Source organism: Aedes albopictus, chromosome 2 (genome assembly GCF_035046485.1).
Source record: "Aedes albopictus strain Foshan chromosome 2, AalbF5, whole genome shotgun sequence".
NCBI classification, from domain to species: domain Eukaryota; kingdom Metazoa; phylum Arthropoda; class Insecta; order Diptera; family Culicidae; genus Aedes; species Aedes albopictus.
Window position 1 is genome coordinate 329,211,669 of NC_085137.1, and position 24,543 is coordinate 329,236,211.

At 38.3% G+C, this 24,543-nt stretch overlaps 1 protein-coding gene across 1 annotated transcript; it reads right to left on the reverse strand.

The window, feature by feature from the left end:
• Positions 1 to 573: 573 nt before the first annotated feature.
• LOC134286703 (zinc finger BED domain-containing protein 4-like) lies at positions 574 to 5,111 on the reverse strand. Its single transcript, XM_062848359.1, has 2 exons — positions 1,151 to 5,111; positions 574 to 993 (listed from the first exon to the last, which is right to left on the reverse strand). The coding sequence occupies exons 1-2, from the start codon at positions 1,805 to 1,807 to the stop codon at positions 574 to 576; spliced, it is 1,077 nt and encodes a 358-aa protein (XP_062704343.1). The 5' UTR covers positions 1,808 to 5,111.
• Positions 5,112 to 24,543: the final 19,432 nt, after the last annotated feature.

The window sequence follows — 24,543 nt, forward strand, 5'->3', positions numbered from 1 at the left end:
AGTGTATAAGATTATGTCGATGAAGTAGAAGTGAGATGGTTGTAAATATAGAATGAACTGAAATAGATATGGAATTGGTTTTCAATGCGATCGAATAAATGGGTAGTTTGAGCATAAGTGGCGTTGAGTCGTTCTTTTAGTGGGAGAAATCTGGAGAGGTAAATGTAGAAGCAGTTTCACGTTTCCGGTCGTTTTTTAGGTTTTGAGGTAATTTTCTGGGGAGGTTGGCCCTGAATCCAACCGAGGGACATTTCTTTAATCGAACGAAGATTCGTTCGAGGTGTTTGAGTCTTGTTTTCCCGTGATGATAACCGTCGCGAGTCTTACTTCGTCGCCGGCGGAAATCAATTTCACGCGTACCAATTTCTCTATTCGCACGACTTCGGTCGTGAGGCATTACGTTTCCTTGATCAGCCAGCTCGTTTCCCGCCCATTGATTTGGGAAAAACTTGAACCCTACCCTGAAGGGTCTCAATAAGGTCGGGTAACCAACAATCTCGGTAAGTGGTCTCCCTCGGGAGTGGCGCTTAAGCCATTTTTACTTGTCACCGGGAAACTCGCAAGGCTGTCGGGTTACACACTTTCGATTGTGTCTCCTGCCAGCCTGTTCCTCGAGTTTGTGAAAATAAGGTTATAGGCAGAGAAATCTCGCTCCACGGCAGCCTGCGAGGATGCGGCAGCGTACACAACTTGTGCAATCTTCCACAGCCTTTCATCCCGTACTTTCTGAGTGTACCAGTAGTGAATTACATTGAAGTTTTCATTCGCTGGATTCACTCGGTCTTGGTACTGGATTTGATGCAATTTTTCTTCCAGCGAGTTCGGAGCCTGAGATCGCGCAGAGGTGCCCTGTCCAAACAACTCTGTGAAGAAATCGTTTATGTCAAACGACGAATCCATTGGCCCAGTGTCTGTATCAGATTTGGAGGTTTGTTCCGTATTCACATCCGGAAAATTTGCGTTTATTTTTTTCCATACGCCGATAAGATAAGCCTACAAACAAAAGATAAATAAAGGTAACTGTTGAACTATCGTTATTTATTATAGTAAAAACAAATCCCCAGTCACGATCATTGTTGTTGCGTTAAGTGCCCAAAATAGGTCCCCCTGCCCAAATGATCCCAGATAAACTTTAGATACCACTTCTTACCACTACTTCAGTTTTTTCGTCCGTCTTGAAGAGTTCCGAGCCATTATACGAAAATCGGGGGTCCATGAATAAAGCGGCTTTGTACGCAATGTTGCTCGTCATGGTCTGCTGCCTCTTCGCCATGGATTGCAGGACCGTTGAAGTGAATCTGTTCGTTTTCAAAGACTTAACTTTCCCAAAGGCCTTAAGCCATTCGAGGTGGAACTGGCTAATTCCACATTCCATTTTCTGAGACCTCATTGACGCTTCGTATAGTGGCTGGAATGCTTCTTGATATTCTTCCAGGAAGCTCCAGTAGTCGGATAGATCTTGTTCTTTATATTGCGATCCCATATCGGTGAAAAACTCTCGATTCTCCAATAACTCTGTGGCCATGCTATAGTACACGTTCCAACGAGTTTTATTGGGAATCGGTGGCATGGATGTTTTAGTGATTTTAAACGCTTTCTTGTATTCAGCTCTCCGATAGGATTTCACAATTTTTACAATGTGCTTCAGAGCATCGTCATCTCGTTCTGAAGCACTCGTCACATCGTTCACGACAAGATTGATGGTATGTGATCCGCATCTAATGCACTCCACTTTGTGCTCTCTTAGGGACTCTTCGAATTCATCAGTGAGGTGTACCAGGTGTTCGTGTGCGGCATCATCATCCATGTCTTGAACTTGACCGGAATCGCCCTAAAAAATATCAGATTATTCAACGTATGATGTAAAATTTGCCAGCATAAATATTTACCATGAGCGATTCGTTCTCGGCATCTTCATCATCAGTTGCCCATTCTTGCATGAGATCAACTGCTTTGACCACGTTGCGACCGTTATCAACAGTTGCTGAATAAATTTGAGAACGTTTAATTCAAAATTTTGCGCAAAGCTCTTCAACTTTCTCTTTGAGATACAAGGCAGTGTGCCTTTCATGTAACTCAATGACTCCTGAAATCAATATATTAAAGAAATACAAAAAAAATCAACCGTGGAATTAGGTGATGTCACTGTATAATATTTAGGGTTTCCCAGAAAGTGGGAGCACAACTTTGTATAACGAGAATACAATAATTTTCTTAACAAGCAACCAAAGTATTTCTATGGATATCTGTAATGAATTAATACATTCCAGAAACATTCAGAGGCATTATTGACATGTTTATACCTACAGTAGAAGAATATTTCCGGAATTTGACACAACCATGGCCCCTCCTTGCTTCGATCATATCTTTCGATGGCTAATTCATCAATTGAGGTACAAGATATGATCACAGTGCTACACATGCCCGGATTAAGGATTGTGAGGGCCCGGGCCCAAACGGATGTGGAGGCCCCTTGGAGAGATGACAGAAAACGTAATTTTCCAACTCGGCAAGCCTTTATGGATAAGTGTACAACTCGTGCGGTAAAAATCTTCATTGTGCACCTTGTTGCGTAAACTACTAATACTTTTGCCGATCTTCAACTTAAAAATTAAATAAACTACTTGATTATGACGAAAATATTAAAAGCTACGCAAAAAAATGCTCTGATGTAAAATTGAGCTTATCTGAATTAAAGCCAATTCGTATATTTTTTGCAAATTATGACATGTGTGATCCCATATGCCAACGATTTATCAATGACGAACTATTCAACTTTAATTTCATGCGCAGAAAACAATTTGTTAAGTGATGTCAGTGCCACATTTAGGCTTCAGGGAGCCCGGGGCAAACCCTATAAAGTGGGCCCCCAAAAATAAGATTATGGATATATATTAGAGAGGGTCAACGTTGTATGGAGAAACTTTAAATACGATCGTATCAACCCGGAACAAAGCTTTTTCAATCTATATTAGCGTCCAAAACAATTGTGCAAAATTTGGGAGCGATTGGCTGCGTCCCCGTATTCCGCATTGCGATTGTAATTTGTGTGGGAGTTAGTATGGGAAAATATATGTACTTTTTTGCATTCTACTCATAAGTTAAATTATTTTGTCTAATACCATGTAACTAATGACGGTCAAGTATAGCCTAGGATATGCCAAAAAAATTTGCTGCAAACCGCAAAGTGATACGACGCTTGTGAAAAAAGTTATTCGCCTGGTAACTTTTATTATTGATGTTATTCCTTCACATGTTAAAAGTTAAGCATCACCGGGCAATCTGTACACACCAAATTTTTGGAAATACTTTCAGCACAAAAAAATCAGCAAAATAAATTACTGAATTTCAGCAAAATTTTTGCTGAGTATCAGCACAACGTTGCTGATCAACTGTCAAAATTGCTGGATGGTTCAGCAAGTTGATGAATAATTGCTGATACTCAGTAAATTCGTATTGCTAAATGAAATTTGTAGTGTACGTTATAACTTTTTTCACAAGTGTCGGATCACTTTGCGGTCTTCGGCAAAGTTTTTCGGAATATCCTAGGTTATATTTCAACGTCATTAGTTAGATCGTTTTAGACGAAAAATTTCAATTTATGAGAAAAACGCAAAAAATTACGTTTTCCCATACCAAATTCCATACAAATTTCAATCGCAATGCGGAATACGGGAAAAACTACCTATCGCTCCCAAATTTTGCACAGTTGTTTGGACGCTAAAAAAAAGCTTTGTTCCAAAAAATCGACTTTGTTGACCCATTCTAATATGCATACGATACCCCATATTTTTTTCAATGTGGTGTATTATTTGTTTTTTTTTTTGACCTTGTTAGCTTAGGAAGAAATTAAGCCACAAAACTGTGTCGTTCATTCAAATGATTCATTCTACATTGTTTATAATGAAATATTAAAAACCACAATATTGCATTCCTCTGTTTTCCTTAAAAAGTAAACCTTTTCCAATGCAATTCTCCAAAATTTTGACCCATTATTTAAATAACTGAAAAAAATGTTACGAAAATTTATTTTAATATTTTTGCTAAAATGTCAAGATGCCGCATTTAGGTTTAAAGCGTAAATATCATATTATTCATATTGTACATATATTCTAAGCTTCCTTCCGAATTTGTAAGATTTATGAAAATTGCACAACTTAGCGTTCAGTTTGGATTGTAATATTCTACGACTGAACAAAATTAGGACTCTAGGGGGCAACTGTAGCAATAACACTAAAAAAAATTGTTCCGAGATGTTTTAAGCAATTAGGATTCCAAAACTACCTCAAATTACCCGAACATTTCCACGAAATCTCTTCCCATTATAAAATCTGTGCTCAACGAACTGATGCAGATAGGTACTAAGTAGTTGATTTTTAGAGACGTTTTTTGTTGTAATTTTAAGTCTTAAAAAAGTTTTCCTACTGATTTCAATTAGAACTCTTAAGAACGTTTGTAGAAACTATACCAAACGTATACCATAATTTAATAAAAAAGCTTCGTTTTACTTGATTATTGAATACTGTTTAAAAGAGAGAACTAGATATGTATTTTCTGCAACCAAGCATTAAAACCGCCACAAAAAAGTCATTCTGGGAAATATTCAATTCTACGGTTGGATTGTTTAGCAATTAAAATATAGATTTTTTTAACTTAATCGATAGAGCAAAATATTTTTGCACTAAAAATTATGAAACTTTGGATTTTGATAGAAAAATTATGAAACTTTTGATTGTCAAGTGAAATTTCAGATTAAATTAAACCCTACTACCTTAGAACATGTATAAAATGTGATCTTCTATTAAGGTGCAGTGGTTCTGTTGAAGAAAATATATAGTGATACAGGATTCTTGGGGGGCCCCCCTAATCGGGGGGCCCGGGGCACTTGCCCCCTTTGCCCCCCCTTAAATACGGGCCTGAGCGATGTTATTGAAAAATATAGAAATTTGCGCAGAAGCTTTGAAAGGTATTATAGGAAATGTTGAACGAAGTGTTAAATGCAAATTTTAATAATAGTCATGGTATGTTGAACAGAAAAACTACATGTTGTCTATAAAAGTTCTCAAACTCAGTGGAAATTAAAATACAGGTAATTTCTAGGTCTGTGTCATTTTTTTTAGCTCAATCGGCTCATAGAATCCAAAGATATACACTCCCGTTCAAAAGTTTGGGGTCACCCCCTTAAAAACATGTCATTTTTTTAGGCCCATATCTCCGCCAATTGGCGTCCGATTTCAAAACCCTAGGTTTCATTCAAAAGATAATAAGTCAAAGAAACTTTGAACATGATTTAAAAGAAGCTTTTTCAAAAAAAAATTGTATGTAAACTTAACCCAAAGTTGCTAAATTTTCTAAAAAATGAATATAATTTTAAGGCAGTGTCGCTGGAAATTGGGTCGACCAAATTTTAAGATGAGAGCGTTAATATGACACATTTTCTACAAGCTTTCAACTGCTTTTTACAGAACTTAGCTAAAAAATCTAGAAAAAAAGTTATTAAGTAAATTAATCCTTGATGTCATCGACCAAAAGTTTGGGGTCACCCCTCAATATGATGTATCGGCCAAAAGTTTGGGGTCACTATCGTAAAACATGGAAAAGTGATTTGTTGATATCTTTGTCATCTTTCATTCAATTTTAATTCTTCTTGGCTTATTTGAAACAAAATGAATGATACTTACTGCATAGACATTAAACCACACATATTTGTTGAAATTTACATACTAAAACTTAACGTAAAGTTGCCTCATTTTTTTAAGCGTGGTAAAATGTGCTAACTTTACATAACATTTTTATATACAAAAATCGTTAAATACGTTAAGTTGAAGACATCAAACGTAAATTTAGTTAATTATCTTTGAAATGAGTTAAAAATAGTTAAAATTGAACTATAGATGACGAAGATATCACCAAATTACTTTTCCATGTTTTACGAAAGTGACCCCAAACTTTTGGCCGATACATCATATTGAGGGGTGACCCCAAACTTTTGGTCGATGACATCAAGGATTAATATACTTAATAACTTTTTTTCTAGATTTTTTAGCTAAGTTCTGTAAAAAGCAGTTGAAAGCTAATAGAAAATGGGTCATATTACCGCTCTCATCTTAAAATTTGGTCGACCCAATTTCCAGCGACACTGCCTTAAGTTTATATTCATTTTTTAGAAAATTTGGCAACTTTGGGTTAAGTTTACATACAAAATTTTTTGAAAAAGTTTCTTTTAAATCATGTTCAAAGTTTCTTTGACTTATTATCTTTTGAATGAAACCTAGGGTTTTGAAATCGGACGCAAATTGGCGGAGATATGGGCCTAAAAAAATGACATGTTTTTGAGGGGGTGACCCCAAACTTTTGAACGGGAGTGTAGACATCCAAAAATAGCTATTTTGTATGGAAATGATAAAATGTTTGCTTTTTTCTATCCAATGCTGCATGTGTGAAAATAAAGTTTGTTTATGCATCAATTCCCAAATGACAGAGCTGCAAAGTTGTGTCTATGCTTTCTGGGACCCCTATTCTGGGAGGTTCCGATTCAGATGGATTTCAAGGGCGTTTCAGGGCGCTTCAGGAGGGCCTTTAGCGGGCTTCATTGGCTCACAGGTGAACGTCACAAAGGTTTCAGAGGTGTTTAAGAGCGTTTCAATGCATTTGAAGAGGTTTCAAGAGTGATTTAAGGGGGCTTCAGCGGCTCACAGGTGAATTTCACGGAGTTTTCATGTTGGTTTTAGAGGCGTTTCACAGCGTTTATAGCGGGTCAAGAGGTTTAAGAGGGGCTTTAGGGGGCTTCAGTGGCTCTCAAGTTAATTACACGGAGATTTCATGGGGGTTTCAGAGGCAGCCTTAGAGATTCTCAGGTGAATTTTGGGGGTTAAGAGACGTTTCAAGTCGTTTCAGTTTTGAAAGGGGGTTTTGGGGGCCCCAGAGGCACTCAAGTTAATTCTACGGAAATTTTATGGGGTTTCAGAAACGTTTCAAAGCATTCCAAGGCGTATTAACGCGCTTTGAGACGTTTCAGGAGGTTTCGTAGGGGGTTATAAGGGGAACACTTACCGAGTGAACGTCGCTCCAATTTCAACTCCTTGCAGTATTGTGCACTAACCGCCAGCACACTGCGGTTCATTTTCGACGTTGTGTCGAATTTGATGCTGACCAGTTTGTCCTTCAATTCTTCCCTGATCACAGTGTCGATTGTTCCACTGATGTTTTTAATGTGCTGAACAATATTGTGTTCATTGATTGTCAGATGAAAGGCATCTAGGAGTGGGTCGATGATCTCTCGAAAACCTTCCCAGCTCATGCCACGGAAGGCCACGCCATGTACGGTGAACATTTTCAAAATGCCACCCATCAATCGCTGCTTCGATGCCCGTACCGTAGCATACTCGTCATCCACACGGGCCCTTTTTTTCCGGTTGCGGTTTACATCATTATCCGGAAGTAATTGTTTCCCCAGTTGCAGAATGTTGTAGCTGTCATGATGCGCATCCTTTATGTGTCGGAGGCAGTTCGTTATCACCAAGGACTTTGGTGCGTAATGGCAGTCCGCAGCAAGAGTGCACTTATACCGTTCATTTTTAAGAAGAAACAGATTCCGAACTTTTTCGGAAATGCTCAAATTTTTGTTTTCCATTTTTCCGCGCAAGAACTATACTCGGTAAGGAACACGAACTTTTCACACCTGGCAATCGGTAACAGCAAAACTAACAACTTGAGCAACATTTCATTTGGTCTGATCTTCAGTTTTTAATATTTTCATTACAATAGGGTGAAATATAATAAATAAGTAATAAACTGGATTTTTCCTTATTTTATTTTCCTTATATTTTCCTTATATTATGATATTATGATAATATGACATTTTAAATTAAAAAATAGACTAGTTTGTTCTTTTTGGAGGTATTTAGGTTCCTTTTGAAATATTCGGCTTGAAAACTACAGTTGTGCTTACGGTAATGAAAGACAACATAAAGGCTCCCCCAAACCGACGCGACTCTTTTCCAGCGACACGACTTTTTGTCGCTATGTTTTTGTCGCGAAATCGCTGCGCACTGATTTGAAGGGGACCTTCCACACTGCGACGACGTCGTCGCGGGCGACAAGCGACAGTGCAGCGATTTTTGTACTTATCGCCGGTGTGTCGCGGCGCTGGTCGCTGCATGCACAGTTTTCGTCGCTGTCGCGGGGCGACTAAGTTTTGTTTGTGACTAGTTTTGGGCTCGTTCAAATATTACGTAACGCAAAGGGGGGAGGGAGGGGGTCTAGCACTGTGTTACGCTTCATACAAAATTTCGAATTTTCCCATACAAAAGCTGTTACGTGGGGGAGGGAGGGGGTCTGAAATTGTCAAATTTTGCGTTACGTAATATTTGAATGAACCCTCGCGTTGGTGTAGATGGTAGATGCGACGCATTTATCGCTGTAGTCGTTGAGAAAAATCGCGGCGATAAAAAATCGTGTCGCCGGAAAAGTCGCCTTGGTTTGGGGGAGCCTTAAAACATAAAGAAAGTTGCAATCCATCATGTGTGCGCAACAATCCATCCTCGGTTTTGTCGCAACATATTGCAGTGTGTCGTTTGTCATGTATCTTCGTTGAAATAACAAATGTATATCGTGATACGCTTTTGTATGAAATAATGTATCGTACAGTTTTGTTTTTGTTGCTTGCTATGAACGACAATGACAAAGATTCAGATTGGCTTGTTGCTACATAGCACTGAAACATTTTTGTCTTTGTTTTTCTCACACACCCGAGTTTTCATACACTGAAGGGCATTGGTGGGGCTGCCACCTTAGGTATAGCTGACACGATACAGCATTTCTTATTCAGCCGCTGGATGCCTTCTTGGAAAACAGACGCTCACCACGCTTCTTCTCAATCAAGCTAAAGTCAGATGGACAACAGAACCCAGGCTGCACTAGCCCCTCTATGGAGCAATGCCTTTTTGGTGGTTCCGGAGAGACGTTGCTCGGGGGTGTAGTCTTGTCTGTTTAACCCGTATCCGCCCAACAGAAAGAAAAAAAAAATCAAATGGCTGCCATTTCGTCAATTTTCAACCGATTGCTTTCATTTTTTGACCACTGCATTATTTTGTTTTAGGAAACCTATTGGTCATTTTTGAATTGTCCGTCTATCCGGAGTTATTCCGGTGAGTCACTGGGTCACACCCGGTAAAAATGACCCAATCTTCCTATCGCCACTCAATTTCTTACAGTAACTGCTGAAAATCCAGTTTCATTTTAGCAAATTTTCACAAATCTAGACCACAGTGATATTTTCAGAAGCAAATTAGGCGATGTAACCAGTTCCAGACTGGATCCCTGCTTGGAATCTACTCCAGGGACCCTCAGGGAACCGGCCCAAGAGCAGTGAAATATTATTTTTCGTTCAAGTTTAGCAATATGGGTATCAAACTTCAACATTTTCTAATACCAGCTAGAAAACGGTCACTAGAAGATGTTTTGCGCACATTGGCCACCGGGAGGACCGATCCGGTGATCCCACGCGGAACAAGATGTCGGCCATTTTGAAAACTGTTTGCATCCCACACTGGGCAGAACGCTAGTGCGCTGGATAACCATCTTAGAGGTTTCGTATCTTCAGAGAAATATCTTGTAACAATTTTTACTATAATCTGGTTATCTAATACTTGATCTAGATAAGTTGAAACTGATCTAGATCAGTTCTATCTTTTCATAGAAGTGTCCTAGAAGGAAATTTTCTTCTACAAAGATGTTCATACTGCTGTTTTTGACATTTCTTCCGAAGGCATCTGGACTGTAAAATGTAAACAAAAGGCACAGTGGGCCACTTCATGAAAAATGTAAAAAAAAATCATGTTTGATCAATTTTTCGTGAAAAAATATTCTAAAAGAATGCTTTTGGTAGCACATGGAGTTTGGTAGCACATATTTCCACTAATTTAATTGAATGTGGATTATGTTTATTCAGTGTTTTGCAAAGTTGTCGTTTTCGTATTCTTTTCTTCATCTTCTTCTTCTTCTTCTTCTTCTTCTTCTTCTTCTTCTTCTTCTTCTTCTTCTTCTTCTCCTCCTCCTTCTTCTTCTCCTTATTTTTCTTTATGGAACTGAGAAAATGTCTAATGTCTGCTTCTTAGCTTAGTTTTATTAACTGAATTATTAACTGAGAGCTTCAACTAACAACTTAAACTTCAACTATATGTTGTCGTTCATTGAACGGAAGTCATGAACCTCCACCAACGACCAAAATTGCGTGATAAAAAATAGATGCATAATAATAAAAAAAAATCGAGTTTTTCACAGTTTGAAAGTTTTACATTTACTAAAATTTAAACATACAGTCTTGTAGTGAACCAATTATAAGTCCTTTGGCATAATTTGAATAGAATATCCATCGATTAGTTAAGCATAATGTCGGTGTCAGATTGATGAACGTGATCTTAGCGAGTATATGGAACAATCTTATAAAAAATAGCCTAAATTTTCAAAAAGTGTTTGAAGAGTTTTTTTTTCGATAAAACAAATATACCGTCGTTGGGGGTGAGAATGGGTCAAAAAAGGATACTCAAAGATTGTTTATTAAATAACTAATGCAATTGAAGTCGGAATAACTTTTTGTTTTGTATGTATACTCTTCTATATGGTAATTAAGCAAGAAAGTATCACATTATATCAATTACTTACTAATCTACAAATGATTGAAAATTGACCCAATCTCACCCCTTAGAGGGGGTGAGAATGGGTCAAAGTATTTGAAGTCGCCTATCTAAGAATATAAGTTAATTTTATTGATCATATCCCGTAAATCTATTTAAAATACAATGTTACCATGACGAATAAAAACTTAGGTAATTTTAAAAGATGGTAAATCCTCCTAAAAGGGCTAATACAACCAAAAAAATTGTTGAAATTTGATAGAATAACGTTTGTATGTTGTATCGCCATTTTTAGCCACCATAATCATCCTCATTTAAAGTTTCAACCTCCAAGAGAGGAGAGGGGAAGATTACAATGAGGGAGGGACGCATTGAAAGATATATTAAAAAAAAAACATGATATTTTTAGTATACTGCATAAGAAATGTTTAACCAAACCCTCCGTTATAAACTCTTATGTACATGATCATTGGCCTCTCAAGATATAGGGTCGTTCAAATATTATGTTACACAACATTTCACATTATAAGACCATCTCTCATAATAACATTTAAACAAATATGCAAATACAAATTTTTATATTTTTATAAATGATTTTAGGCACTAAACGTATGAACACACTCGCTTGACACTTCTTCGACATATTTTCGAACAAAAGTGTGCTTTTATGAAGATACGGTAAACATGGCACCACATTAAAGTCAAATGGGAACTGGATAACAAGTTGAATTTTTAGTTAAGGTTATGTGCACTCGATAACTTGCTTGACCCAATCTCACCCCCATTCTTAATATTTAGACATAGGGTCGAAAATATTGAATTTTTAAATAAAAAGTGCATTGACAGCCCATTTTTTTCGTTGCATCAACCAGGTAATACCTACAGCTAACTCCTTATATGAAAATTTATGGTTAGGTGCTTGTGTGGAACATTGCGAAGGAGAATTTTTTTCAGAGTGATTTACTAGTAGTTTCATCACATAAGTTTAGCCACAAATTTAACAAAAAATGATTATTGCTAAATATCTTATTCTGCATTATGACGTTTAAAAACATCTCCTCTTTGAAATAATATTAAGTTTTCAATATAAATTAGCGATAGTTGATGAGTTATTTCAAATTTTATGTTTCTCCGTTTTGACCCAATCTCACCCCCCAGACCCATTGTCACCCCCATCGACGGTAATTTAAAAATATTGTCTCAACGGTTATTTGTAATATAAGATATTCACACGTTGCAGTAAAAATATCAGCTGAAATGGATTATTGGTTACAAAGAATGACATGTATGAAGTGAGTATGAAAAAAAAAAACAAAAATCGATTTTAAATGTTAGAGGCGTATGCCGCATTGCGGTAAAGTCTCTTAAAAACAAAAAAAAAATCAAATCTCCAGCCTTGTATACAAGGCCCATACATGGAAGGAAGCCGAAAAAAAAACGTTCTACTGTATTTTTTTACAGAACTCAGGGCATGATTCTACACTTAAGGTCAGCCTTGTTAGAATCCAAAAATGGCCGCCACAATGACTGACTTTGGCCCCTACTCACGATTTCGAGGGCACAAATCTCTTCATAAACGAAGCCAGCCCATCTTATCTTCTTATTTGAGGCTTATTAGAAGTGAGCAAAAACAGAATAATAAAATGCACTGTTAGGGTAAAAGCTCCCTTAGTGGAGGTAGTACCAATAATGGTGGTAGTGCCAATTTAGCACTATTTCAAACAAAAAGCTTGCAAATGACATTTTTAATATATGCATCATAACTAATTAATAATATTAATTCAGTTTTGTATTCAGGATTTGCCGAAAAACATATTTTAAACAATTATTTTCCTTAAATTTTTGGCTCCTTTGCACCTATAGTGGTGGTAGTGTTCCTATAGTGGTGGGTCCCATAAGAATTCAATGGGATGCGCCACTATAGGAACTAATGTTAAATTTTACCTCCATAATAGGAACCGTGTACCTATAGTTGGTGCAAGTGATTTATTAGCAAAAACTATAATAAACAATGGTTTTTACATTTTTCCTAGCAAATTTAAGTGAAAAACTACCGATTAACGTTTTCAGGCTTTTTATTTTGTGGTATTATCAATTTTATTCAATTATTTTTCTACAAGGAGCTACTAATAGCACCACTATTGGTACATTTACCCTATGTAAAGCTTGCTTCTTGAGAATTGTGCGTTTGAAGTACTGATGCACTGTAGAAGCGGGATTTCAAGACGATTGTCCTTAAGATGTATCCATTTCGGAATGAACCAGTACAATTATGCTGTTCAGCTGCATCAGTTTTACACATTTTTTCCCTAAAATATGTGTTGTAATATTTTTTATAATGGAGTTATTACTTATACTTGTCTGACTGAGTTTCAGCTTTAATTAGTATTGTTTACAAAATACGTAGCACAATTGGGTTGTTTAGTAATAAAATATTGCTATTTCTAAAGCCTAATCGAAAGAGCTTATTTTTCTGAGTATAATGTGGTTTTATTCGATTCCAATATCTTTGTTTTTAAGGTTAAATTAACATAACAGTTTGAACCTTCGTGGATAGAATGACAGTTCGACCCGAACAAAAAATTTTCCCCATACAAATTTTAATAGTTATTTATGTAACGAGTTGCAAAAACTTGATTTTTTCAGCACGAGTCGTACGTTTATCCAACGAGGCTTGCCGAGTTGGATAAATACGAAGAGTGCTGAAAAAAAACGAGTTTTGTAACGAGTTCCATACAAAATTTTATGCAATGATTTTTTCATAATGCAACTCATTTGAGTTGCATAATGTTCATAATGCAACTCAAATGAGTTGCATTATGAACATTATGCAACTATTTTTCATTATGCAACTCGTTTCAGTTGCATAATGAACCGATTCGAAAAAGTAGGTCATTCTGATACTGAAATGGGTAGTATTAAACCCAAACCCCAAAAAGTCCACATGAGGATGAAGTAGCCGAAGTAAAGAAAGTTTTGTTCTAGAAAATGTTCACTTTATAAGAGAGAAATAGAGATAATCAGTTATGGTCCGTCCCGAAAGGAATATCAGCTTAACGAGTTCGAAAATGCTAATTAATTAGTGTCATTCTTGTATAGAATAAGCTAGTAAGTTGAAATACACTTATAAAAAAAAATAAAAAAGTGTCATCCAAACGGAGGATCCCAAATTGTGCAATGGTTCAGGATCCAAATTTACCAGGAAAGTCACTTCAAAAAATAGTTTAGAAAAAAATGTGTTTAAGTTTAAGTAAGTTTTCAAAATCTAAAAAATCCAGATATCGCACACAATATAGCTTGGTATTTCGAAATAGTTTACCAGTTGAGCTTTTTGGGCCTCTAAAGTAGTTTGTTTGTTTAAAATTGTATAAAATATTCCACAACAGATCTTGAACGATATTTTTGTAACACCATATGGTTGAGATGCAAACCTGCCCCAGTAGCACACTTGTTCTACATCAGTTTTTATGACTCTTATATGACCAAATTTGGTCATATAGGAGTTACATTGACTTTTATAAAACATATGTGCTACTAGGGTGCTTCGAGCAGAACAACTATAAAACTAAATCACACTAGAACTCCATCCACAGGCAACGCATAAACAGCGAACCTCTCATCATTCAACACTCACGATCCCCCTCATTAACTTATCTCATAAACGCTAGAATCGCAACGCTGATCCTTCCTCGCGTAACCGCGCCCTAAGCGTCGCTCACAAGCGCACCCGATGAATTGGATTCGCCAGGCGGGCGACAGTCACGCGACCTTCACTCTTTCTCTCTTCTCTTTTCGCTGCGCATTCGCGGTTTCTTCCTGCTCGACGGGTCTCTCGGCGCGACTCCTCCGGAAGGGCTTCAACCGCGTTTAGAGGTCAGTGGAGTTTAATTCCGTTTTTAGACACGCTACCCTCGGGGTATGAGGCGTTCGTCGTCGTCGTTTTGAAGCAGCCTCACTATAGCTAAGAATTATTAGCAACAACAAAATCTCAGACAACTCCACAAAAGGAAGCAAAATACTGCGCGGGCATCATCTCCCTGTCGGTCTTCTTAACCGTCTCGTCGTCTCATTCATCGCAGCGTGGCGTGGGTTGGCTGGAACTGGAAGTAACTACATATGAAAAATCAGCATACTTGAAAGTTTAAGCAGATTCACTTAGAATACCAAATCAGAATTGGACACTATTGTCAAATTACGTACTTGACTCGACCATGAAGCATTAAACGTTTAGATTGAAGCACTATTAATCTTCTCCATTATTTTGTTATTAAATATTAACATAACGGCCCAACTGTGACAAAGGTTTATTCTATGGGTACTTCCACTGTTATTCACTAAACTATTTTGTTAGAAAATCTTTGCATTGCCGTATTATTTGGTATTTTACTTATTTTTGTACCTGACACAGAAAATATGTAATTTCTTATCTTGTGAAGTCAAAATAGATTATTTACTGAACTGAGAACCGAACCCAGATTGCTTAAGCGTGCGCTGATTTCCTAACTGCACATTCACCAACTGAAGTTGAGAAAGACCGCCTGCACTATTAATCATAAGGGTCTAAAAATATCTAGAGGCATGATTAGTATTCACGTGGCGATATTCGTTGTTATTATGTCTTCCTTTCCTCTAGTACTGACGAGAGGTAGGCTAAGCTAAAGGGTGTCTACGAAAAACAAAGTCTGGATCTTTTTGGGAGCGGTCGTGCCGAGTACTGAGTACACGCACCGTGAAAAAAAAAACACGCTTGTGGTACACAGCGTACGTGTGGTGTCGCTGATGGTGGCTGAAGACGCGACTACTAGAGGGTTAAGGGTTGTCTCCAGGGGTATTGGAGAGTTTTGGTTTTTGGAGAGCCCTTCAGACTCCCAAAAACGACCATTGGAACCCCTGGAACCACCTGAGGCTCCCTGAAATGCCCCAGAAAACCTCCCGAGATGCCCCTAAGACCCCGTTTATACCTCTGAAGCCCTCTGAGATCCCATAGAAGCCTCTGAAATTCTACTGAAACCCCCAGAAACTGCCCGAGACCCCTGAACGGCCACTGAAAACCGCCTGAAACCCACTAAGACCCCCTATACTCCCTGAGCCCCCTGAAACATCTCTAAAAACCCTCCGAGATCCTCTGAGACTCCCTGAGGCCTCTGAAACCTCTAAAAGCCCTCTGACGCTCCTGAGATCTCCTGAGTCTCCCAGACTTCTTGAAATCCACTCAAACGCTTCTGAAAACTTTTTGACTCTCCTTCAGGGCCCATGAAATAACCCTGAAAACCGTTGCAAATCCTATGAGGCCCCTCAAAATGCCTAAAAAAATGGCACCCTTGCGATCCCTTGAAGCTTCCGAAACCCTCGGAGATCCCCTGAATCCCTCAAGAGCCCCAAACTCCCTGAGGCTCCCATAAGTGACCCTGAAACCACTCTGAAAACCTCTAAAAGCTCCTTAGACCAACTCAGTCCTCCTGAAAGCATCAAAGGCCTTCAGAAACGCCTGTGAAAAACTCCCTGAAGCATCTGAGGGGCCAAGATGCAAAGGAGTGTAAGTGACCATTTTATCGCATTTGAGTTGAGCATATCTTTAAACTTCAAGCTTTCCGAAACTTTTTTAAGATTGTTTTTACGTTTAGAAAAAAAAAATACAATAAATCAGAGAAAGTTCGGTTGATTTTGTTACTCTATACATTTTGTATGGGATGAAATATTAGTGAAAAACTTTGAGCCTCATTTACTCAATAAAGTGGGATTTTGTCACTTACACCCCTGTGCTTCTAACCCCCTCATCTGGAAACGCTCGGAAATGCCCCTCACACCTTTTGAAGCCCCTGTTACACCTGTGGAAACCCCTTGGAACTCTTTGAGGTTCCCTGAAATTCCCTTGAAAATTTCCTGAAGCCCTCTGAAGCCCTCAAAAACCCTGAAATCTCTTGAAACGCCTCTGAAACTTCACTGAGACCTCCGGAAACTGTACGAGACCCTCTGCAAAGGGCCCGAGCAAAAGAGAATACCTAACAAATACCATATAAATACTAACCTTTGCTCTAATACCTGTAATTGTTATTGCAATGTTATCATATGAAATGGTATGAGAACATTACAATAACAATTTGAAGTATTTGAGCAAAGGTTGATCTTGCTATGCTATTTGTTGATGAAGCAGTGGTAATACGTGAAGAACAAGTTCTGATATTGAAATGTGATATGCTTTTTACCCGGAATAACAACTCACGATTGCATAAAACTGTGGTCTATTTTCTGATATAGGTTTTGTATATTTGTTTCTCTATCAGTGTTTTTTTAACAAAACTGTGCTACTTAACCTTCACGTACCCGACCGCCGATAACTCATTTTAAAAATACTGGAATTTCGTCAATTTTCATCCGGTTTTTTTTAAGTCGCCATCAATCGATCAAAAATTGGTGCAAGTTTATTACACTCAAGTGGCCATGTAATATCCAAATCCATTTTGGAGCTATTCCGGATTGTACTGGGGTTAGGGGATGAGAGAGGGGTCTGTTTGCCAAATGGCTAAACGTGATTATGTTATTGTGTTTGAGAGGCCCCCGCGGAACATGTTTCGCTGATCCGGAGCGGCCATATCAGTTGATACATAAATCAGTCATTTTTTTCTGCCCCATCCCCCCGAAATCACCTTGAAACGCTCCTTGAGACAGTTTGGAATCCGCTATTTTTTTTCACGTCCCCCTTAAACCCCGACCCCCTAAGATCCCCTGCGACTCCCTGTGACTCCTTGAAATGCGCTAAAACGTTTCTGAGAACCCCTAGAAATTCCTTCAGGCCCCTTAATTGGCTCTGAAAATCCTCATAAACCTCATGAGGCTCCCTGAAATGCTTTGAGATACCCCTAAAACACTTTTGAGACCCCATGAAGCATTCTAACCTCCTGAGATCTCCAGAAACACCCCCAAAACCCTCTAAAAGCCATTGATACACCCTGAAACCATCTGTGATTCAATCCCTTGAGACTACCTAAAGTGTTTCTGCAAAACCCTGAAATCACTCTGAAAATCTCCTATAACCTCCTACAAGTTCACCAGAGTCTTCCTGAATGCCTCTGAGGCTTCTTGAGATGCTTCTGAAACCCCTCCTGAAATGTCCCTAGAAATCCTCTTGACTCAACTTTAACCCTTTGAAGCCGGAATTTTTCCAAGCGTTATTATGGGTTTTTTTCTACGTTTTTCTGTAGTTTTGGTGCTCAATAGTATAAAAAAGGTAGAATATTATGCAGAATATTTTTTCCGGACATCCTAGGTCATCCAAACTGTTCTTGAGTTTAAATCCTAAAGTCTACAGGAGAACGGTAACTTCTGTCATTATATAAAGTTTTCATTTGTAATCTATCATGTCCAATAAGTCTTCTGAAAGTTCAATAGAGAGTATAAAATCAGTCGGGTTATCCTAGGTCATCCAAACTGTTCTTGAGTATAGACCCTAAAGTCTACAGGAGAACGGTAACTTCTGTCATTATATAAAGTTTTCATTTGTAATCTATCATGTCCAATAAGTCTTCTGAAAGTTTAATTGAGAGTATAAGATCAGTAGAGTTATCCTAGGTCATCCAAACTGTTCTTGAGTTTAGATCCGGAAGTCTACAGGTGTAACGGTTACTTCTTTCATTATACAAAGCTACGATTTGTGATCTATCATATCCAGTAAGTCTTCTGAAAGTTCAATAGAGAGTACTACATCAGTCGGGATATCCTAGGTCATCCAAACTGTTCTTGAGTTTAGATCCTATAGTCTACGGGTATAACGATAGCTTATTTCATTATACAAAGCTTTGGTTTGTAATCTATCATGTCCAGTAAGTCTTCTGGAAGTTCAATAGACAGTATCAGCTTAGTCGGGATATCCTAGGTCATCCAAACTGTTCTTGAGCTTAGATCCTAAAGTCTACGAGTGTAAAGATAGCTTCTTTCATCATACAAAGCTATGATTTGTGATCTATAATGTTCAGTAAGTCTTCTGAAAGTTCAATAGAGAGTATTACATCTGTCGGGATATCCTAGGTCATCCAAACTGTTCTTGAGTTTAGATCCTATAGTCTACGGGCGCAACGGTAGCTTCTTTCAATATACAAAGCTTTGGTTTGTAATCTATCATGTCCAGTAAGTCTTCTGGACGTTCAATAGACAGTATCAGCTCAGTCGGGATATCCTAGGTCATTCAAATTGTTCTTGAGTTTAGATCCTAAAGTCTACGGGTGTAACGATAACTTCTTTCATTATACAAAGCTACGATTTATAATCTATCATATAATATGGAAGTGATGAACGGATACTCGTTGCGCTGCATGTGATTAGTTAGATTTTCATGAAAAACTACAGTAAGTCTTAGAGTTGTTAAACTTTTACAATTATATTATATATATTATATAAAACAAACATTCTTCAATTGACTTTTTTATTTCTCACTGTAAGAATACACATAAAAAAATGTTGCCCACACACACTCCTAAAGATAAACTACCATGAGCTGGCTGTGTTATGCATACGACATTGGAAATATTGGAACATTTTCGAATATGATTTCTTCACTTGACCATTACTTGAATTTCTCATCCAATATGTTGAATTGATAGTTATTTCAGGTAAGTCTGCTTGACATCATTATAGTATATTGACAAGCCTTTTGATATTCCAACATGCAATCTAGTTGATTGTGTCCCATAATGTTTGCAGTGAAAACAGCCACTGTTACGGTTGTATATCTTGAGAACTGAGCTGAAAGTTATTTGAACAACTTATAATATCCCAAAAGTAGTCGATTTTACCTGACAAAATGATTCAGTGTACATTGTTGATTATTGAACGTTTTTAACCCATTGTAAAATTCATTTTTGAAGCTCTGAACTCCAAATTATTGACCGAGCACCAAACCTTGAACTTGTCCAAATTGGCTGATGTGGAATGTGGAATCATCACAAAAATTATCATGAAGTAACCCTTGAGAGTTTAGAGGTTCAAAGATCCTATTTGGTAGTATAACGTTACTATCTAAAACAAAATCACCGCTATTGATTATGAAACTTTACTCAGTATGTCGGATATAGCTGATGTTACGAGTGTAGACCTGAAGTTCTGAACTCCAAGGTAGTTTGGCTGATCTGAAATATCCCTATAGTGTCTTTAAATGGCATTTAAGATTTTAAGAGCTTCAGGGATCCCAGCAAACTATGCAATACTATTATTTGTGGTGAAAACACATAAAGACATTCTTGTAGATTTGAAGAACTTCATTATATAACAGTTTAGATGACGCGAATATCCCAAAGAGTTATAATAAGCAAGAAGACTTCAGATTGCTCCACAAACCACGGTTGATTATGCATCGTTACTCAGTTTAACAGCTATGGCTACTGTTACGAGTGTAGACCTGAAGTTCTGAACTCCAAGGTAGTTTGGCTGACCTGGAATATCCCTTTAGTGTCTTTAAATGACATTTGAGATTTCAAGAGCTTCACGGATCCCAGCAGATTATGCAATACTTTTATTTATGACGAAAACACATAGAGTAATTCTTGTAGATTTGAAGGACTTCATTATAGAACATTTTGGACGACCGTGAATATCCAAGAGTTAAAATAAGCTAGTGGACTTCAGATTGCTCCAGTAACCACGGTTAATTATGTAGCGTTACTCAGTATAACAAATATGGCTACGGTTACAAGTGTAGACCTGAAGTTCTGAACTCCAAGGTAGTTTGGCTGACCTGGAATATCCCTATAGTGTCTCTAAATGACATTTGGACATGAATGAGATTTCAAGAACTTCACGGATCCCACCAGATTATATAATACTATTATTTATGGCGAAAACACATAGTTATTCTTGTAGATTTCAAGGACTACATTATAGAACAGTTTGGACGACCCTGAATGTCCCAAATATTTATAATAAGCTAGTAGACTTCAGACTGCTCCAGTAATCGCGGTTGATTATGCAGCGTTACTCAGTATAACATATATGGCTATTGTTACGAGTGTAGACCTGAAGTTCTGAATTCCAAGGTAGTTTGGCTGACCTGGGATATCCCTATAGAGTCTCTAAATGATATTGTAGATGTCAGGAGCTTCACGGATCACAGTAGGTTATGCAATGGTATGTTTTGTGGCGAAAATACATAAATTTATTCTTGTAGATTTGAAGGACTTCACTCTAGCACAATTTGGAACACCTAGAACATCCCAGAATATAAAACATCTCTTGATATTCTTGACCAAAGGTTAATGAATACATATAAACGTAACCCATATCCAAGTTCAGCTTTTAGAACAACTGGTATGTCAATTATTTAATTTTTCCAAATTTCATGGTGTTCAGGATGTTCTTGGTTGTCAATGAAGTCTCAAATACAAGTATTCTCATTTTTTCTTAATAGAGGACTCAATTTGCAACAACTCTGCCGAAGACAGTACAGTGACCCCACACCGATGAATCACCTTAATTTTGTACACTATTTATGAATCACCATGTTGATCAAATGGAGTGATCCATAAACTGTGGTTTTTGCCGATTCATAAATTGTGGGGTCACTGTATTCTGTTCTGCTGAATGGGTGAATTTATACAGCCGTTTCTATGTTGGGGTCATATATGACCCCTCCGGCTCCAAAGGGTTAAACCCCCTGAAGCACCCCTGTAACGCCACAGGGCTCTCTGAAATTCGCAGTTATCCCCTGACCACTTTAGGACATTCGTTCCAAAGACATTTGGTCAAATGACGTTAGGCCGAATGACATTCCTCCAAACCGAAAAAACAAAAACCAACTGTCCCGAAATTCGTCCCCACAAGTCAAAGCTTTCAAGTTGAATCTGACCTCCGAAATCCCCAAGAGAAATACTGCGGCAGCATTCCCTGATTGCTGGCATGTGGTACGTTTCGTCTCCCGGAAAGAGGTCCCTGGTCGCTGATGACTAGTACGGTCCACCTCCCGGAAGGAAGCCCCTGGTTGTCGACACGTTGCATCTCCCACCAGGTACGTTCCGAGACCAGACCGAACCCTGAAGTGTCCCCTGTTGCTGACATTTGGTCCCTCTCTCCGGCAGGTACGTTCCTAGACCCGAGCGAATTCTGAAGTCTCACCTAGTGCTGGCATTTGATCCCTCTCTCCGGCAGGTACGTTCCGAGACCCAACTGAAGCCTGAAGTGTCGCCTGTTGCTGACACTAACAGATATTTTCCTTCTTTTGAATTTCAATTGAAAATACATTCATATTTCATCAGGGAATGTCGTTCCACCAAATGTTCATTCGACAGAATGAATTAGCTCAAATTTTGTGAGAAGTCATAGAATCTGGATACGAAACGAATAAGTAGTATGGAGCAAATCTGAATGTTTAAACCACGCTAGTATATAGATATCCACATATATTCATTGCCTATTTTTTTCGTTGACACCCTTCTCTCGTGAATCACGAGCGTGTACTTCAATATTGCGCTCACTGAGCAAATTGAATATTCTGAATACCTACACATGACTATAGTGACTGTCATTGACTGGCTGGAGGTCTACACCGCTCAACGCAGAATGGAACTATAAATGCGGGAATATGTCTCCTGTCCGTTTGAGGTGATTTGAATTCGCCACCACCATGAAAAGACTAGGTCACAAGGGTAACAGCGCCGGCGTGACTTTTGTCCGCAAGTAAGTTGCGGAACAAAATTAGGAAGCTCAAGGACTTTAAGCGGCAGTCAGTTTCAGATAAATTGAGTGGGTTGTCGTGTTGAGTAGGAACAGCAAAAAATTGATGAAATGATTAATGATGAATGTGCAGTTGAGTCGGGTGCCGTTTGATGCATATAAGAGTGTCTGTTTGTAGATTCATAATTTGCAAACATTGGAAAGTGGAGTTAACATTTCTTTCTAATAACAAATGACCTAAATATTGGAGCATCTGCACACATTTTGAAAACTTCGGTTTTGTTAGCGTCGTATTTAGGAATCGTAATTCAAAATGTGATTTGAGAAATTGCTCATACTCTACACTGCAAATTTTGTTTGCTGGTATTCAGCAAATTTTGCTGATTTTTTTTGTGACGATTTCATTTAGCAATACGAATTTACTGAGTATCAGCAATTCTTTTTCAACTTGCTGAACCATCCAGCAATTTTGACAGTTGATCAGCAACGTTGTGCTGATACTCAGCAAAAATTTTGCTGAAATTCAGCAATTTACTTTGCTGATTTTTTTGTGCTGAAGGCATTTCACAAAATTTGGTGTGTAACCCATGCATTCCTAGTTGAATTGTATTTCCTTAGTACAAGTTCAGCTCCTCATCGCAGAAATATTTGTTCAACCCGTCTATTGGAGAAAACTAATTTTATTTCTTATTTATTTATTTATTTCATCACTTTTTTTGTTCATGTTCTGGTAATTCAGTGTATATTTCGGGCAAATCACCAAAATAAAACATACCCGAAGTTAATTCATCACGTCCACTTACTCAATTCATGCAAATCAAATTTGATGTGGCAGCTGAAACGCTTGTCATAATCTACCTTCAAAATAGCAGGTGCCAAAGTTGAAATGCTTTTGACCCTCATATAGCTACTCTTGCGGTCAAACTATAATAATAATACAATGCATTAAACACCTTCGTTGCCTTTAACTGGTCACGATTCTGCCAACCTATGAACAGACCAAAAGACAAACACAAATGCTTTGTCATTTAAGCTCTAATCTGAACATCAGCTTAGTTCCATCTCCCATTACTATTCCGAATCAGGATTCATTCTCGAATAGTCAACTTCTGCACATCACAGAGAATATGCCAGAAAAGTTCTATGGCATACGAGCAGTGCAGTGTAAACTCTACAGAACTACATATCATCAGTGCACACGCACGTTCTTACAAATTCTCGGTCCGGGAGCCTGCCACTCCAACGGATCTCGCAGCAATTCGCATGTGCAGTCATTTTTCATTCGATCAGCCGTCGATTACACTGGAAGGCCACAGTGCGATTGGTGAAAAGTGCGCCTCTGGAGTAAAACATACCTCTTATATATTGAAAAGTATTGGTGATATGAGATTTCAGGACCTGCCTCAGCAATGTCCACGTTTTCTAGTAGTTACTATTGTCGAACTAACATTCCTACCCTTTGCCGATGACTATAAGGACGTGGCCGGTACCATTATTGACTTTTCAAATGTTGAATTCTCAAATTGTGCAGATCGAGAATGGTTAGCTAATCTCAAAACATCATTCATCGATTCTCTGTGCAACTTTGATCATTTCGACCAATCACGGAATAGTAACTACGATGTGTATGGTTATCTTTACTTTGCTTTGCTACGTAGTACGTGATCGCAAGTAGAGTCAGAGAGATGGGTAGTGATGTTAGGGAAATGAGTGGTTGGTGCAACACTTTTGACATGTCAACTAAAGAAATAGATGCATTTCACCCTCATCCCCCATACGAGCCAATCATACATGTGATGCAGGTTTGTATGCACATACAGCCAACTATTGATCGCCAGGTCCCCTCTATGATGTCATATAGGTCAACAGCCCTCGCTGATCGCGATGTGTTACAGTGCTGGTTGCGGTGCTGAATTCTCACCAATCCTAACGTTTGCCCCCGAATCGAGCTTTAGAGCTTCAGAATGTTTAAATCTATAGACGGCTAAAGTGAAAGCCATTTGTAACCACGGGCAGCCTCAGACGATCTACGAGAGCTGGCGTTCGTGAAATCCCCAACGAGACAGACACCGTGCAGCCGAGGGGAGTGTGTAGGGCCGTGCATGGAATGATCAGATATGAAATAATACTACACACAGGTAATGGCACACGGCTCCTTGAGCGGCGCGACGGATTCAATGCGTCGGAACATCGAACGGTTCACGTGAACCGACGGCGGCTGTAGTAATGATGTCAATATTTATTGCTC

What these genes read in the sequence shown, in the direction of transcription:
- LOC134286703 (XM_062848359.1), bottom strand. Translation starts at nt 1,807, where the DNA reads ATGGATGATGATGCCGCACACGAACACCTGGTACACCTCACTGATGAA. An exon ending in ACGAAAAAACTGAAGTAGTG is followed by an intron (nt 994 to 1,150) that starts GTAAGAAGTGGT and finishes TTTTGTTTGTAG; the next exon opens with GCTTATCTTATCGGCGTATG.